Source organism: Rhinoderma darwinii, chromosome 7, assembly GCF_050947455.1.
Source record: "Rhinoderma darwinii isolate aRhiDar2 chromosome 7, aRhiDar2.hap1, whole genome shotgun sequence".
NCBI classification, from domain to species: Eukaryota; Metazoa; Chordata; class Amphibia; order Anura; family Rhinodermatidae; genus Rhinoderma; species Rhinoderma darwinii.
In genome coordinates this window covers 131,783,845-131,800,732 of record NC_134693.1, presented here as the reverse complement: position 1 = coordinate 131,800,732, position 16,888 = coordinate 131,783,845, and the positions used below count along the sequence as shown (strand labels likewise).

The 16,888-nt window shown below is 43.2% G+C and overlaps 1 protein-coding gene across 2 annotated transcripts in view; it reads left to right on the top strand.

Annotated features, from left to right (window-relative positions):
- Positions 1 to 16,888, top strand: part of PDZRN3 (PDZ domain containing ring finger 3) — a 186,599-nt gene that overhangs the window by 154,010 nt on the left and 15,701 nt on the right. For both annotated transcript variants that reach the window (XM_075834048.1, XM_075834049.1), the window contains one exon: positions 15,123 to 15,376. In XM_075834048.1, the coding sequence (XP_075690163.1) occupies positions 15,123 to 15,376 (254 nt within the window). The remainder of the gene's footprint in view (positions 1 to 15,122; positions 15,377 to 16,888) is intronic.

The following is a 16,888-nucleotide window of genomic DNA, read 5'->3' as shown; positions in this document are numbered from 1 at the left end:
GTGGAAGGAAGAATAATAGGACGCGTTTTGTTTGTTGCCAATCATTCAAGCGCAGGTACATGAGAAAGTGACTAGATTGATGTGACTGTCATTTGTCTATGCCAGTAGGGGGCGCTCAAGGTGTCTTTTGGATATAGGACTATTATTAATCTTAATAATATTATTATTTAGCATTAACAAACTTTATATTGATCATAGTCCTAAAAATATCATTGCAAGGGAGAGACCTCATCATCCCAAGTGAGAGTACGGTGCAAAAATGGACTTGTCCTTTAAGAAATATCTCTGCCCAATCCTAAAAATGGGTCCATTGTTTCTATTAATTTTTGCTCCCATCCACAATATCGAAACCTTGTTCAAATTTTAACACCGTTTTAACTTATAGGTGGAGTTATCTACCCCCAAGCTGATTCAGATATTGCCTGGCCCATGTTAGGCACATGTTAGATAGAGGCGTGGGGCTTATCCTTGCTCGGTCTCCATTGCAGATAGAACATTGGTGGTTCCTCCCAGTCAGAAACAAAAAAGCCAAAACCCCTCGTCGTTCTCAAATTTATTGTTCATCTGCCTTAACATGATGGGAAAGGAGAGGGAGACCAAATAAACACCTCCATAAAAATGTATAAAAGTCTGTTTTTTATTAGGTATAATGATTTAAAATTGAACGAGATCATGGAAAATGAGATTAATGGGCGCTTATGACAGTATTTAAAAAAACAAAAACAAATTTAGACTGTAATGTCCCTTTAAATTAAGCCTGGCTCCACCCCTACTGACATAATCCCTTTTCATTCTTCTGAAATGTTGAGAGTTGTGCCTAATGACACGCAGGCTTTTTCCCTGTTATTGTACTGAGAATGCCGGCAGACAGTTTATGGCGGACTGTTGATACCTGTTTATGGCGGACTGTTGATACCTGTTTATGGCGGACTGTTGATACCTGTTTAAGGCGGACTGTTGATACCTGTTTAAGGCGGACTGTTGATACCTGTTTAAGGCGGACTGTTGATACCTGTTTATGGCGGACTGTTGATACCTGTTTAAGGCGGACTGTTGATACCTGTTTAAGGCGGACTGTTGATACCTGTTTAAGGCGGACTGTTGATACCTGTTTATGGCGGACTGTTGATACCTGTTTAAGGCGGACTGTTGATACCTGTTTAAGGCGGACTGTTGATACCTGTTTAAGGCGGACTGTTGATACCTTTTTATGGCGGACTGTTGATACCTGTTTAAGGTGGACTGTTGATACCTGTTTAAAGCGGACTGTTGATACCTGTTTAAGGCGGACTGTTAATACCTGTTCATGGCGGACTGTTGATACCTGTTTAAGGCGGACTGTTGATACCTGTGCATGGCGGACTGTTGATACCTGTTCATGGCGAACTGTTGATACCTGTTTATGGCGGACTATTGATACCGGTTTAAGGCGGACTGTTGATACCGGTTTAAGGCGGACTGTTGATACCTGTTTAAGGCGGACTGTTGATACCTTTTTAAGGCGGACTGTTGATACCTGTTTATGGCGGACTGTTGATACCTGTTTAAGGCAGACCGTTGATACAGGTTTATGGCAGACTGTTGATACCTGTTTATGGCGGACTGTTGATACCTGTTTAGGGCAGAGTGTTGATACCTGTTTAAGGTGGATTGTTGATACCTCTTTATGGCGGACTGTTGATACCTGTTTTACCTAATTAAGGCGGACTGTTGATACCTGTTCATGGCGAACTGTTGATTCCTGTTTAAGGCGGACTGTTGATACCTGTTTATGGGGAACTGTTGATACCAGTTTAAGGCAGACTGTTGATACCTGTTTAAGGCAGACTGTTGATACCTCGTTTAAGGTGGACATTTGATACCTGTTCATGGCGAACTGTTGATTCCTGTTTAAGGCGGACTGTTGATACCTGTTTAAGGCGGACTGTTTATACCTATTTATGGCGGACTGTTGTCCTTGAATAAAGTCCACACTACAGGCTGTCATGAAACATTGCATTAAATGTTAGGCAGTCAAGCAATAGCCTATTCTATTCTATAGCAGTGATCACTAGCCTGTGATTCTCCAGCAGTGGTGAAGCTACACCCCCGAGCATGCTGGGAGTTGTAGTTTTCCCACAGCTGGAGAGCCACAGGTTCATTGTTCTACAAGTTAATGCAATCTTTCATACAACATCTTATCTCTCCATCTACAGAGGATTCAGTAATAAATTACAACCAAGCAAGTCCCAGTGCATCTGCTTGCCTAAATCCTAGCATCAGCAAGACAAAGCGGATCAAATATAGCCGGAGCTGATGTTAGTCTCCTCTTCATCCACTAATAACTCAAAGAGCCGATCTTCATTAAAGGATTTGGAGCTGTGCCAGCCATGTCATTTTTAGCGTCTAGTAATGCGGAGAAATATCCCCTCCCTCATGTCATGCAGAATGCCTTATTGTACCTGTAATTACATCATGTAAACTGTATACAGACACCTACTTATTAGTGGCTACGGGTCACATTGCCCAAATGGATAAATCATTGAAAACACGCACTAGCTGTGCAGTCCCCCTGGAGCCATTCACAGGGGGATTTCTCATATGCATTACTATAATACACATAGGGATATGGATATCCTACATGCGATTAGGAGTATATGATAGAGCTTCTTTAAAGTTAATGTCCACCCTCGAACACTGTTTTGTTTCTTTTTATATAAATAGGTCCAATATTCTGTGCTGTTTTAGGGTATGTTCACACGGCCTATTTACGGACGTAAATCGGGCGTTTTTGCCCCGAATTACGCCCGAAAATAGCGCCTCAATAGCGCTGACAAACATCTGCCCATTGAAAGCAATGGGCAGACGTTTGTCTGTTCACACGAGGCGTATATTTACGCGCCGCTGTCAAATGACGGCGCGTAAATAGACGCCCGCGTAGAAGAAGTGACCTGTCACTTCTTTGGCCGTAATTGGAGCCGCTATTCATTGACTCCAATGAATAGCAGCGCTAATTACGGCCGTAATTGACGCGGCGTTCAAGCGCCTGCACATGCCGGTACGGCTGAAATTACGGGGATGTTTTCAGGTTGAAACATCCCCGTAATTTCAGCCGTTAGGGACCCCCGCCGTGTGAACATACCCTAAGGGTATGTTCACACGGCGGGGGTCCGTAACGGCTGAAATTACGGGGATGTTTCAGCCTGAAAACATCCCCGTAATTTCAGCCGTACCGGCATGTGCAGGCGCTTGAACGCCGCGTCAATTACGGCCGTAATTAGCGCTGCTATTCATTGGAGTCAATGAATAGCGGCTCCAATTACGGCCAAAGAAGTGACAGGTCACTTCTTCTACGCGGGCGTCTATTTACGCGCCGTCATTTGACAGCGGCGCGTAAATATACGCCTCGTGTGAACAGACAAACGTCTGCCCATTGCTTTCAATGGGCAGATGTTTGTCAGCGCTATTGAGGCGCTATTTTCAGACGTAATTCGGGGCAAAAACGCCCGAATTACGTCCGTAAATAGGCCGTGTGAACATACCCTAATAGTGGTCAGAGCTCCGTTTTACCGATACAGAGCTCCAAATCTCCTGCAATAAATAATAAAATTCTTACTGTCTACAGTCGCCACTAGCGGGAGCTGACTGCATGCTGTTTTACTATTAAATTTAATGCATAAACTGTATACAGTAAGCTCCTAAGCTCCCTCTAGTGGCGGCTGTAGGAAGAAAGTATGTTATCATATAATTTGATGTATATTCAGAGGATTTGGAACTCTGTATCAGAAAAAAACACAAAGCTATGACCCCTATAAAGATATATTAGGAAATCAATTAGCACAGACATTCACTTAAAAGAGCATTTCATTGAATCTCTTCAGCTTTTACAAATGTGGCCGGTGATTAGTTTGCGACTCCATTTCTTGTGTAATCTGCCACCTAGTGGTCACAAAAATGTGGATATAATGAGATTCTAAACAACTTCCCAGCTACAGAATAGCACTGAGTGAATTCATCGGGTCTACAGGTTAATGAACATCTGCCGTAGTTCTTTCTCCAGGTTGATTGATCGCGTGGGACGGAGGATTTTTAACACCCACAGCCACAGGTGTTGTGTAGTAAGCTGCTACCTTAGGATTTGTGTTACATAACGCTGCCAGATCAGTTTACTGTAATGTAATAGCATATTGTAGGGCCGAGCGTCTCAGGAACAAGTTGATTAACATCTTAACATATTTCTTACAGCTGAATACCAGAGGTTAAAAAAATAAATTCCCGAAATGCAAAGGTTTTCTGCAGTATTTTAGAAGTTGTACCCACCATAGAGACCACGGCACCTCTATGGGCCCGGAAGAAGCGGGTCCTGTGTCTCCATGTGTCTACAGATTCTGTGTCTGGGTGAGAAGTATGGCAGACCCACATTTTTGCCCCTTTTTGGGCTGTGTAGCGTACTCTTGGCTTAAATGGGGGTCAGAGTTTTGGTCAATATAAGATATGAGGTGCAAGGGATACGTCCTTGGCCAACAGGACCTGTTCCGGGTGTATGTGGCCCCCTGTCGAAGAGTTTTCTTACAGGGCCTGACGTGGGCTGTTTAAACGAGCGCCAATCAACGAGACAACGGGTGCGTCCCCACTGGCAGCAGTGATTCCACATCTCTGACACTGTCGAATCACTGCTCCTCATTGACAAGAGGAAAGGGTAACACCCATTTGTCAATGTATTCATACATTTCCAGGAGGAATAACAGAGGGACAAAACAGTGTACCAAAGACTCTCTAGCATTGTTATTTTTCATGTGTAATGCAAGTATTTACTAAAGCAGACATGATATCTGACAAATCCTATATGAAATGAGCGTATTCTCCCTCCGACCACTTTATTGGCCGGTGATAGCACACAATATAATTTGTAGGATTAGGTGAGGGTCTCGTTTGTAATGACCTAATAAGCCAAATCCCCCCAAATATGATCCCGTATAGCGGCATTACCGATGTTCCTGGTTGTTAACACATGGACAGCAAAGTATTCACGTGTTCTTCTCAGTTTTTTTATTCCACATACCTCATTCGAGGCCGGGATTTCTATCACAAATGAGTTTTGCGGAATGGGGAAAATAAAAGCACAGCGACAAATCCCTGTGATCTCCAGAAAACGGCCCTCTAATGATGGTGGCGCCTGCGTGCGCGGCTCAGACCGTCACTCGGCTTAATTAGACATACATCAGCGGCTGGCAATTGAAATGTTCCTCTTGACTTGCGTATGAATAATGCAGCTCCTCTGTGTGATTCCTCACTTGGAAGATCCTTTTATTACACATAAATCCCTATGAATAGAGGAATATTCACTTACGAGCAGGCGAACAATCAAACAGTCAGCTTGAGACAAAACGACTCTTCAGAGTATTATTATTATAGCGCACAACAGACTCTTCCTATGCAAAATGAATTGTGTTTATGAACGACGAACCCACAGTTTTCTTCTAAAAATCGGGTCGAGATTCTGGAAAATGCCCCTCAGACCTGTCTGTCTGACAGAGTGACCGGGCCATAAGACATAGTAACCTAAAAGAAAATATTTCTAGCAACTGTTCCAGGAGCATGTCCCAATAATTCCTGACTAGTACCTCTATACTGGTAATTAGAGTACCCCCATAAGGAGAGACACAGGGCCTCCATCACTACAGCAATGGAGCCTTATAACAACAGTAACATTTTCCCATAACAACAGTCACATTGCCTCCGTAATGACAACCAGGGTATGTGCACACGTAGTGTTTTCAGGCGTATTTCGGGGCGTTTACGCCTCGAAAAATGCCTGAAAAAACGGAAGCAGAACGCCTACAAACATCTGCCCATTGATTTCATTGGGAAATACGGCGTTCTGTTCCGACGGGGCGTTTTTTTACGCCTCGTCTTCCAAAAGTTGCACGTAAAAAGACGCGCGCAAAAAAGAAGTGCATGTATTCATTGACTATAGAAAAACAGCTCCAAAAACGGCCGTACAAAACACAGCGAAAAACGCGAGTTGCTAAAAAAACGGCTGAAAATCAAGAGTTGTTTTCTCTTGAAAACAGCTCCGTATTTTCAGACGTTTTTTTGCTAAGCGTGTGAATATACCCCCACAGTGACCAGCCAACTATGGCCACAGTGCCCCTATGACCCCAGCTGCAGTATACCCATAATGACAGCCAGAGTACGCCTATAATGACAATGACAATCACAGTAACCCCAATGACTGCCACTCTTGCCCCATAACAGCTACAGTTCCCGTAGATGCAGTGGCCCCACAAGAATAGTCAAACTTTCCCCCTAGTGACAGCCGACTAATGATAGCCGCAATGCCCACCCAAAGGCAGCCGCAGTTCCTACCTAACAAAGGCCAAAGTGCCCCCATGACTACAGCCTCATTAAACCCATAATGACACCCACAGTGGCAACATTATGACAGCCACAGTCAGTACCCCCATAATGAGAATCACTCCCCACAGCAACACTGACCCCATAACAGAAAATACATCAATGAACACAAACAATAATAATGTAATGATGTAATGCCCCTCCCCGTGCTGCTCCCGCTCATCTCCCCACCATCTATACATCTGCTTATGGCTGTGAAGCAGGTGGTGGGGAGGAACGCATATCAGCCCATGTCACATAAAGAAGCCAAAATGAAGCATATGGATGGATAAAATGTGCAGAACACATAAAAGTCTTCCCTGCCCTAATGAATTATGAAGAGACGTCCAGCATTTATTTCTTACTGCCACTTAGGAATTGCAGGAGGGTAAACGCCCCATAGTGTCTGGGACCAATAATTATGAGAATGTTTCTAGCAAAACCACCGAAATATATATTCATCCTGACTTCAGAGGTCAGATTCCTACCCATTGAAAGAGAGACTAGATGATGAACTGAGATGACTTGGACTTTCCATGAAAACCCTCATTGAACCTCAAGCAAAAAAAGTTCTAGAAAAATGCCTGGAAAAGTGAAGATGGTCAGATCAAGAGAATTAAAGGGGTTATTCCAGAAATCATTTCATACTAGAAGTCCTGAAATACTGGTAGTATCTGTATAAAAGTAATTTGCAGTGTTTCTAGCATAAAAAAATCAAATTTTCATCATTTTTGCTTTCTTGTGTCCCCCTTGGTGCTGCTGCTAATCTGTGCTGCTGGAGGTGGGGCTCTAAATTGAATCAGTCTCCTTTCTCCCTCTGGCAGCTGACAATATAGTCCCATCTTACTTCCCTGCAGGAGTCTCCTCCGCTATACTGCTATGCTACTGCAGAGGCTCTGCTCCTTTCCTGACAAGCAGGGCAGAAAGCTATTTCTATTGGCTACACTACAGCGAACGGAGGATCACTATGCGGAGACCTGGTTGGGAGGAGAGTGACTGGGCATATACTTGTACACATTATTATACACATTAGACTGCAGGTAGAACCATACTATGTAAGTAAATGTCATAACTCTTCACTGGAAATTAAGAGTTATTTTTTTATGCTCTATACAATGAATATGATATTTAACGGTGGGACAACCCTTTTAATAGGGTGAATTGATCTCAGTAGACAAGTACTGAGGAGGAGATTTGTATAGTAACACAATTTGGATAGTTAAGAAGAGGAGTAACCAATGCCAAATGGGTTTAGTAAAGGTCCATGCTTCCTTATTTGAGAACTTGGACCATGAACATTGAGAGTCCTAGAGAAGGGAACCCCGATCGTGGGATAAGTGTGATTATCATAGAGGTAGCAGCCAGGCCCTGGTGTCTGAGGGGAACCAAAGGCCTCTGCTGGACCTTCAAGCTTTGCTTCAGCAGCCTCCTAAGATATTGGTTCAACTAGACCAGACCAGTTCCAGTCTTTGCACCACCAAGTAGTCATTATGATGTATCATTAAGCCTTGCTGATGAATGTGGTATGAGATGGTTGGATGTGACTTGTGTATGGCGCTTTGAATGGAAACTCTGCCACAAGTTGAGACATGCCGCAATATAATGTCCTATAGGAATGCTCTGAGTGGGACATTGGGGACCAGCTAAAGAGAGTTGCACCATGATGCAACATTTACTGCAACTTGTCCATCACAACACTTACACCCAATGGTCATGGCCCGTTTCTGTAGGAAAGTAAGAAGAAGAGTGGACAACTCCATCTCAAACATGCCCAAGTTGTACAGAACTCATCCCCTTCTTGCCCTAGCCCTTTAGTAATGTCCTTTATGTCTTCAATCTAAAACTCTACAACAGTTGTCCTCAAGGAACCACTACTACAGGTCATGTGTTGAGGATTTCCCTAATATTGCAATGGTGATATTATTAGTATGGCTGCATCCGTAACTTCCACAGATGTTCTCTTTATGTCAAATCCAAAAATCAAAGGTGTATATGTAAGGGAGGGGGCTTCATAGCCAATAATGCTGCCGAATTTCGCCATCAAGGGTGTGGCGCTAGTTTCCCCTCCGCACCCTTGGACCAATTCCCCACTCTCTTGTATGCTACTCCTCTGGAGAGGGTGCCTGGTGTTTGACCACCCAATAGCAAGGGGCAAAGGACCAATAAGGATTTCTCCAAGGTCCCCATAACAGCCGCATGGACTCAAAACATGCCCTCTCGGGTTTCCTTGATGACTGGATTTGAGAAATACAGGATCCGTCAATGTGTAGAGTCCCTACCATAGAAATGAGATGTGATCTAATTAACTGAAAGCTTTGTAAATGTAAATGAGGAAATCTATCGCCATTCAACGAGTAGGTCATTTGACATTGCCAAAACATTCGGTTGACAACATTGGTCTCTGGCTTCTCAAATTCGGACAAGAGAGTCTCATTCTCCTTGTCCCTCCAAGACTGATTTTTCATTTTCTTTAAAAAGCGACGGGGGGGGCCTAGTGATCCCATGTCATTTGTCTTCTGGAGTTGGTGCTATGTAATACATCTCCTTGAATGAAGCCTATGAAGGAAAGAGTCTATTACAACACAATATGGTTTAACGTCTTCTAAATAGAAAGATTGGATAAAGAAAGGAAGAATTATCCGGGGATACCAAGTAGAATTAATTGGTATCCTCAACCGCTCTACTGAAATTCACAGACTCAAGAAAAATGGAAACATTTCTGGTGATCCGCAAATTCTTTATGGTTCGGATCCCTTTCTTAAAATGAAATCTTCTTAGAATTTTAATAAAGTTGTTTGTTAGACCAGAAAGAGAGGTTTGGATGGAAAACAAGGGTCCATACTGGTCGGTGAATAGACCTTCTTTGTATCACAGGATTTGCTGTGGTTACAGAGGACTGAATAAAAGCTTTCCCTCCCCGACATACTGGAATAAAGACCCAACAAGCGCTTTAATGCATACAAATGTTTACCATGCAATGGCGCTAAATAACCGGGTCAGACAGCTGTAGCTCAAGTAAACGTCCCTGGTTCCAAAATCTTATGTCATTCCTTTATTGAGGACAACCCAAAACAGACCAGGCTTTATACAAGAAACAATATAGACTGAAATTCACAGGAGGTAATGCATATTAAATAAACAGGACCATATTACAAATTGTGAAAAAAAACTCAGTCAAGATGGTGGAGGGGTGGGGTTTTTCTCTTTGTTCAAATGGCAATTCTAAGATTAAACTTCTTACAATCTAGCATAAAAATATTTCAGTGGTGCCCAATTTTTGATTTACCTGTGTGTCTAGGAATGTACTGGTTCTCCTTGTGGAGATCCAGCTGGTGTACAAGCAATGCTCTCTGGGAAAGGTATGCAAATTAGCTCTTGTCTAGAAAGAAGAAAACTGTCTCTCTAGTACCACCTATAGATTTCTACCCTGTAAATCAATGTCCAACCCATTAAAGGGGTTGTCCGGGCACGGATGTTATGCAGGGTATGCAGAGTTCAGAGCCGGCTTGGAGGCAGCCGGAGCAGCTGATCGGTGCGGGGCCCAGGTGTCGGACTTCCACCGATCATATACTGATGACCTATCCTGTGGATAAGTCATCAGTTGTCCGTGCCTTGAAACATGACTATGGATATCAACTAAACCAGACCCAGCCATCTACATAGCATTTCTTTTACAGTTTTTGTATTGTGAAGTATGAGATATTGAGTATGTCCGATCCTTCTTTATCCCAATGGCAGACATCAGGGGACAGCTGGGCTACCCATATACATTAGATTGTCGAGTGATGTTCGTAGAGATTCAATAAAACCTTCTGTAACCACTGAGTTCAGCTACTTTAGACAGATTATACAATCCGATATGTTTTTGGGGTTGTTAGCTGAAGGACCACTGGTCCATACTAGCATGCTCTAATGTCCTGAGTAGGTTTCGGTGCTCTGTTTTTTTCTCCTACCGAGTTCCAATCATCCGGTTCTCTTTGCTGTTTAATTCCCAAGACTTCTCGCTCTTCTAGATGGCAATTTCTTTATTCACTTGCTAAAATGCCTCTACTGAGGTCAATAATATCAAGTGAATACAGAAGCTGCCACCTACAGGAGAAAGTGGGTACTAGAATTTTGAGAATTCAACTCTAGCCAGGACCAGACCAATGGTGCGCTATAGGTAATACATTTAGTACATGCAGTAAAGTGAGAGAACTTTTCGGCAAACAATCATACCATCTCATTTTTTTTAATTTTTTTGTTTGGCCAGTGTGTCCACAAAGTAAATGTATTAGTTGGTAAAACAGAAGGACGCAGGGACCATCCTTGAAAGCTCTCAACATCTACACTATTATTGCTGCTTGAAGCACATGACTGGTTTGAGTACTGCCGGCCATCCATCGCTGCCCAATGCCACGTCTGCCGCTTCCTTTGTTTTGCCCGTTGGTTCATACACATTAGTCTTTACAATGGCTCGGCTTCCAGAGTCATTTGTTGTCCTATGAATCTCACTTATGTGGCAGCAGTACGTGTTCTCAGATAAAGCCATATTAATGGGGAGCTGACAGAGTGCAGAACTGTGTTATATTAACCCTGTAGTGGATTGTATATAAAAGCAGCGGATACTACGGCTACATCGACTGACCCACCAGGGCCAAGCTCGAATATGGTAATAGGGCCGAGTCACTACAGAGCCCATGACTTTCTGCCATAGAAAACAACCCCAACTTAAGCTGACCGTAGGGCCGCGTGTTACTTGCGGTTGGCCTTTATATCTTTTTTATTTTAATTTCGCAATTAACCTATCAGTCCAGGACGATGATATGACTTGTGATCTATTATGACATTAGTGTGAAATTGAAAGGGGGCATGGACTTGCTCTGTATAGACCAGGGGTTCACAATCTTATCTGGTTCGAGGGCCACATTGTCCAATTGTACCGCTCCCAAGCGCTGCAATAAAATCTAAAGAGGTATCGCTTTCTGGGACATTTATGCCATATCGACTGTCTGGGGTCCCATTTTTGGGAATGTTTAGCAAGTCCCACATACTACAATGGAGAGCAGCATATATGCGTGTCCTCGTCTCCGCATCATCTTATTCTTTTTGAAGTGCCAAACAGGAGATATGCCATAAATATCTCAGATTGGAATACCCCTTTAAAGGATCACTGGGTAAATTTGATGCCCTGGTGCAGGGCCAGAGGGGGCAGTGAATGACAGAGGCATTTAAAGGGCGAGAAGATCAGTCACGCACTGCCCACTTAGACGTATGTTAGGTATAGCACAGTAACAGTTTACGCCCTCCATAACAGTACCAAACACACAGTGCCCACGGAAGTGGCAGCCACATAGTGCCCTCCATAACAGTATCAGCCACGCAGTAGCCTCCATAACAGTTCCCGCCACGCAATGCCGATAAGGGCTGCACGGAATGATTTTGTGGGTTGCATGTGGCCCCTGGTCACAGACTGTGGACCCCTGGTATAGACAGAGGATCGACGGCACCTCCATAGGCACCTCCACAGGTACATCCTATATGAAATTTTAAATATGTCTCGGATTATAATCTATGGGGGGACTTGCGAACTTCGAGTGCTCCTCTATTGATAAGTGATTTGGTTAGTGTGACCACGCTAGGGGTAATGTTGGGTCAGATTTCAAGATGGCTACTCAGCTGTGAGTAGTTGCCACAAGGAGCCGTTTCCTAGCCATTCACATAGCAATCAGAGCATGTTATACGTCTCTTATTACTAACTGCTGAGACGTCTCATGTCACATCAGGGGCTATTGGACATTCAGCTCCCGGCATGGTGAGGGCGCGTTACGAGCTACCGTGCATTTAAGCTGCAGGGGGAAGAAAATCACCCCGGAGAAGCCATTTTAAGTTTACGGTTTCAGAGCTCTGTGACTTCCAGATCATTGAGCAAGTTATTAAAATCCGCAAGAATGAAGTAACTCATTACACAGAAACAGCGAGAGCAGAGGTCATGCTCCGAAAACCGAGGTTGACGGCAGCCGAAAAAAGACTCCGAAAAACTGCAGTGGACTTTTAATATAGTTTAATTAAATTTTTCCTTCTCTCCAGTAACAATACTGATGGGCTATGGAAGATTAAATAAATGTGATGGGCCGAGGAGAACGACAGAATAAATCTTCGCACGTTCTCAGCCGTCACCTTTGGTAACCGTGGGAGCCCTCCATTATAAGGCCTGGTAACGTTCAGTCACACATTAGCGGCTCTGTTATCTCTACTAAATGGCTTTGTTATATGGTAAATATTATATTACAAAATTAAATGTGCATTCCTTGCGTCCATCTTTTCTGTCACGTTATTATAAACTATTCAGCAATTTTTTCGCTATATCTGTTTTGGGTGACAATGAAAATGGCCAACTTAGATGGTCACTCAGCTTTCTCAGACTAGGAATATATACCTAGTTAGGTACTGGTACATAGCTCTCTTATTACTGCTTAGCCAGGCAAATGTGGGTTTTGGGAAGATGAGTGACAGCCGGCGGCCATTTTTGAAAAAGTGACATGAAGTGCAGCCATATTGGTTGTCACTTTGAATTGTCTTCTTAGTAAATTGTCACTTTCTTACTGACTGAACATGCGGACAGTTTTATCATTATTTGAAGGGGACGAGCAATATGGCTGCACTTCCTGTTGTCACGTCCTCCAAAATCGCCGCCACAACAAAATAGAAAAATTCTAATATCTCAGTAAGGCTTCGTTCACATCTGCGTCGGGGATCCGTTCATGGGTTCTGTCTGAGATTTCCGTCCGAGGAACCCATGAACGGAAACCAAACTGAAAGAAACAGAAACCATAGGTTTCCGTTTGCATCACCATTGATTTCAATGGTGACGGATCCGTTGCAAATGGTTTCCGTTTGTCACCATGTTTTAAAGGTTGTTTTGACGGAATCAATACCGTAGTCGACTGCTCTATTGATTCCGTCAAAACAACGGAACCGTTACACAACGGTGACAAGCGAAAACCATTTGCACCGGATCCGTCACCATTGAAATCAATGGTGATTCAAACGGAAACCCATGCGTTCCCCGGACGGAAAGCACAGACAGAACCCATGAACGGAGCCCTGACGCAGAAGTGAACGAAGCAAATGCAACTAGCGCTCTAACTTCTCATTTACCAATATATAGAAATTTTTTATGTTTTGGTTGGAATCCTGTCTTCTAAGTCTTTTTCGTTGTCTCAGGGACATTAATGTATGGGGTTACACCTGCGTTGAATCGTACCTGTGTACATGTGGGATATGAAACTTGTGGAAATACAATGGGATAGCATTACAAGCTAAGGTATGGCCATACATACCAACAATTCACTTAGAAAATGGAGAGATTTTAAGTCTCGCCTCAGTTTCAACCAGCAACACCCCCAAACTGGAAGGAAATGCCTACTTTTCACGCAAATTTGCTGTCCCCTTTCCTGACATCTGTTTTTAGTAAACCCACGTACTTCCCATAAAATAACAATTCCGGAGGATCTTTTGTACTGTTCCTCTGTTATTCCTCCTACAAATTTATGAATAAATTAACAACTGGGTGTTACCAGTTGGGGGTGTGTCCCTACACAGTCAGACACTGTCCAATCAGTGCTGACAGAGTGAGACTGTCTAGGGACACGCCCCTTTAACAAGGGGAATGGTAACACCCAGTTGTCAATTTATTTATACATTTCTAGGAGGCATTACAGAGGAATGGCACAATGCAGCGTTCTAAGAAAGGATGCTTCAGAATTGGTAATACAAGTAGTTGCTAAAACAAATGTGTCAAGAGAGGTGACAGGTCTTCTTTAGAGGGGTTGTCCAAGATTAGAAGAATGAGGGACTCCTTAGTTTCTTGAAACAGCGCCACTCTGGTCTACAGGCTGTATCTAGTATTGCAACTTAGTCATATACAAATGAATAGAGCTGAGCTGCAATACCAGACACAACTTACTGACAAGAGTGATACTGTATCTGGAAAAAAAGCATGAGACCCCTTTTTCTAATACTGCGTCAGTATCTCCAGCTCTGTTTGGGGGGGGGGGTTGCAGCTTGCATTACAACCAGCTGGACAAGCTCTGGGGTGTCTAAAACAAATAGTATCTCACAATATTGATTGCCGCTTCTCTATGATAAGAGCTGTTTATTACCTGTAGCTAGAGGCAATCAATGTGCTCCGCTGCCTGCGTTCTGCTATGAACACTGGTAGAGCCGAGATAACGCAGACACAAAGCTTCATTTAATTCACAGGACGAACGTACATGAAAAAGGCATAGTAAACCGATCGTCGGGAAGCCTTCCATGTGTGAAATATAATGAGTCTATTAGACAGTCTCCCCAGAGTCCTCGCTAGTAAATACATGACTCCCCTCCCCCATCTACAATGTCTTACAATCGTTACTGTGAATGCCGCCAGTCACCACCATTGTTATTTAAAGGGCAACTCCAGACTTTATTTATATTAACTTTCATCATAGCGTAAACCATAATGATTAAAATGGTGACGAAATTTTTAAAAAATGTTTTTGCTAAATATTTTTTACTTTAGTCTGAATATTACTCCCATCATGCCTCAGGATGGATCATAGATTTCAAATTCTCTTCATGGTGGGAGGAGCCTTTTCCTGTGCTCATTGTCTCCCCCTGCTGTTTTAAATAATTCATATAATATGGCAACAGGAGTGGGGGAAGTGACCAGGGTGTAGTGCACATGAGAGGAAAGTTAATTTAATGTTCTTTTATGTTCTCTGCAGGTAAATGGCAAAGACTTATCACGAGCCACACATGACCAAGCGGTGGAAGCCTTTAAAACAGCCAAAGAACCAATTGTGGTGCAAGTTTTACGAAGGACCCCTCGCACAAAGATGTACAGCCCCCCCTCCGACGTCCAGATGATGGACACAGGGACACAGACTGATATAACACTCGAGCACATTATGTCTCTGACCAAAATGAACTCTCCGTCTCCGTCAGTGTCTGCTCTGGATCCGTATCTGTTAAATGAAGAGTAAGTGTGGACCCCATAAATACATTTTATATGCATTTCAGAGTCTATGGAAAGCTGGGTGGCTACCATACCAGTAATCTATCAGAGTGCAGAGCGATTAACTGTGTAATGCATCATTTCCCCTGTGGAGGTGCTGCAGGGTGATTGAACACTTACTGCTGGGCTCCCCTACCTTGTCATCGGGGGGCCCTTGTGTCGAAAATTGGTTGTCCAAAGAGGACAACCCTTACAGAACTCTATCCACAACCTCCCGGGGGGGGGGGGGGGGGGTGTTCGCGAAATCCTGGCATAAGAAATTGTACAGGATTAGAGAAACATGACTTCTTTCTTCCAGAAAAGAGTGCCACAGCTGACCACTGATTGTGTGTGCTATTGCAGCTTAGCACTGTTAACTGCAATGGAGCTGAGCTGTAATACCAGACACAACCCATGGATGGGTGTGGCGCTGTTTCTTGAAGAAAGCAGCCATGTTTGTTTTTTTCCAATCCTTTTAAGGGTAGTAGTTTGCAATATAATTAAATTTTGGATAAGACTAGTCTGTCCTCCATTCTCCAATAATAATACTTAAAGAGGCTCTGTCACCAGATTCTCAAACCCCTATCTCCTATTGCATGTGATCGGCGCTGCAATGTAGAGAACAGTAACGTTTTTGTTTTTTTTAAACGTTCATTTTTGGCCAAGTTATGAGCTATTTTATATATATATGCAAATGAGCTTTGAAATGGACAACTGGGTGTTTTTTTTTTTCGTTATGTCCAACTGGGCGTGTATTGTGTTTTTAACTGGGCGTGTTTACGTGTATGACGCTGACCAATCAGTGACCAGTCAGCGTCATACACTCCTCTACATTCATTTACAAGCAGCGATGTGCAGCCACATACACAGAGATTAACGTTAATCAAGTGTCTTGATAATGAATACACATGAAATCCAGCCTGGACGTCATGTGTACTCAGAATCCTGACACTTCTGAATCTTTTCTGTGAGATTCCAGCAAGCCACACGTTCCGACAGTGGTTGTTATTCAACATTCCCGTAGTCCTGAATGACAAACGAAGGTCGACTCAAGGACACATTTTTTCATGTTTTTTATTTTATTTTTGGGGGGTAATTAGAGACGGTTGGAGGGTCATTCTTATATTTTACATCATGTTAATTTCTCCAAAAATGAAAATATTCGGCTCAAACACTGAGCTTAGTGAAGAGCGCAGATATTAGCTTCATGCAAATTCACATGATAATTAGAAATTCAGAGCTGACGAGCGCCACGCGGTGTGCCCAACTGAGACCGGGAATTCCAGCGCAGCAATCTGGAGACAAGCTGAGACTTCACAATCCTGCCAGGTCACCGCCACGGAGTGACAGGCATAGCTTTCAATGTCAAGATGGCGGCCGGCAGCTTTTTCAGGGCTAGATTGTAAAGTAGATTTATGTCAAAAGCTGCAGATGTATTTTCTACAAATTAAAGGACAAGTCCACTTCGAATCTATATTCGCATTAGAGATGTAGGGT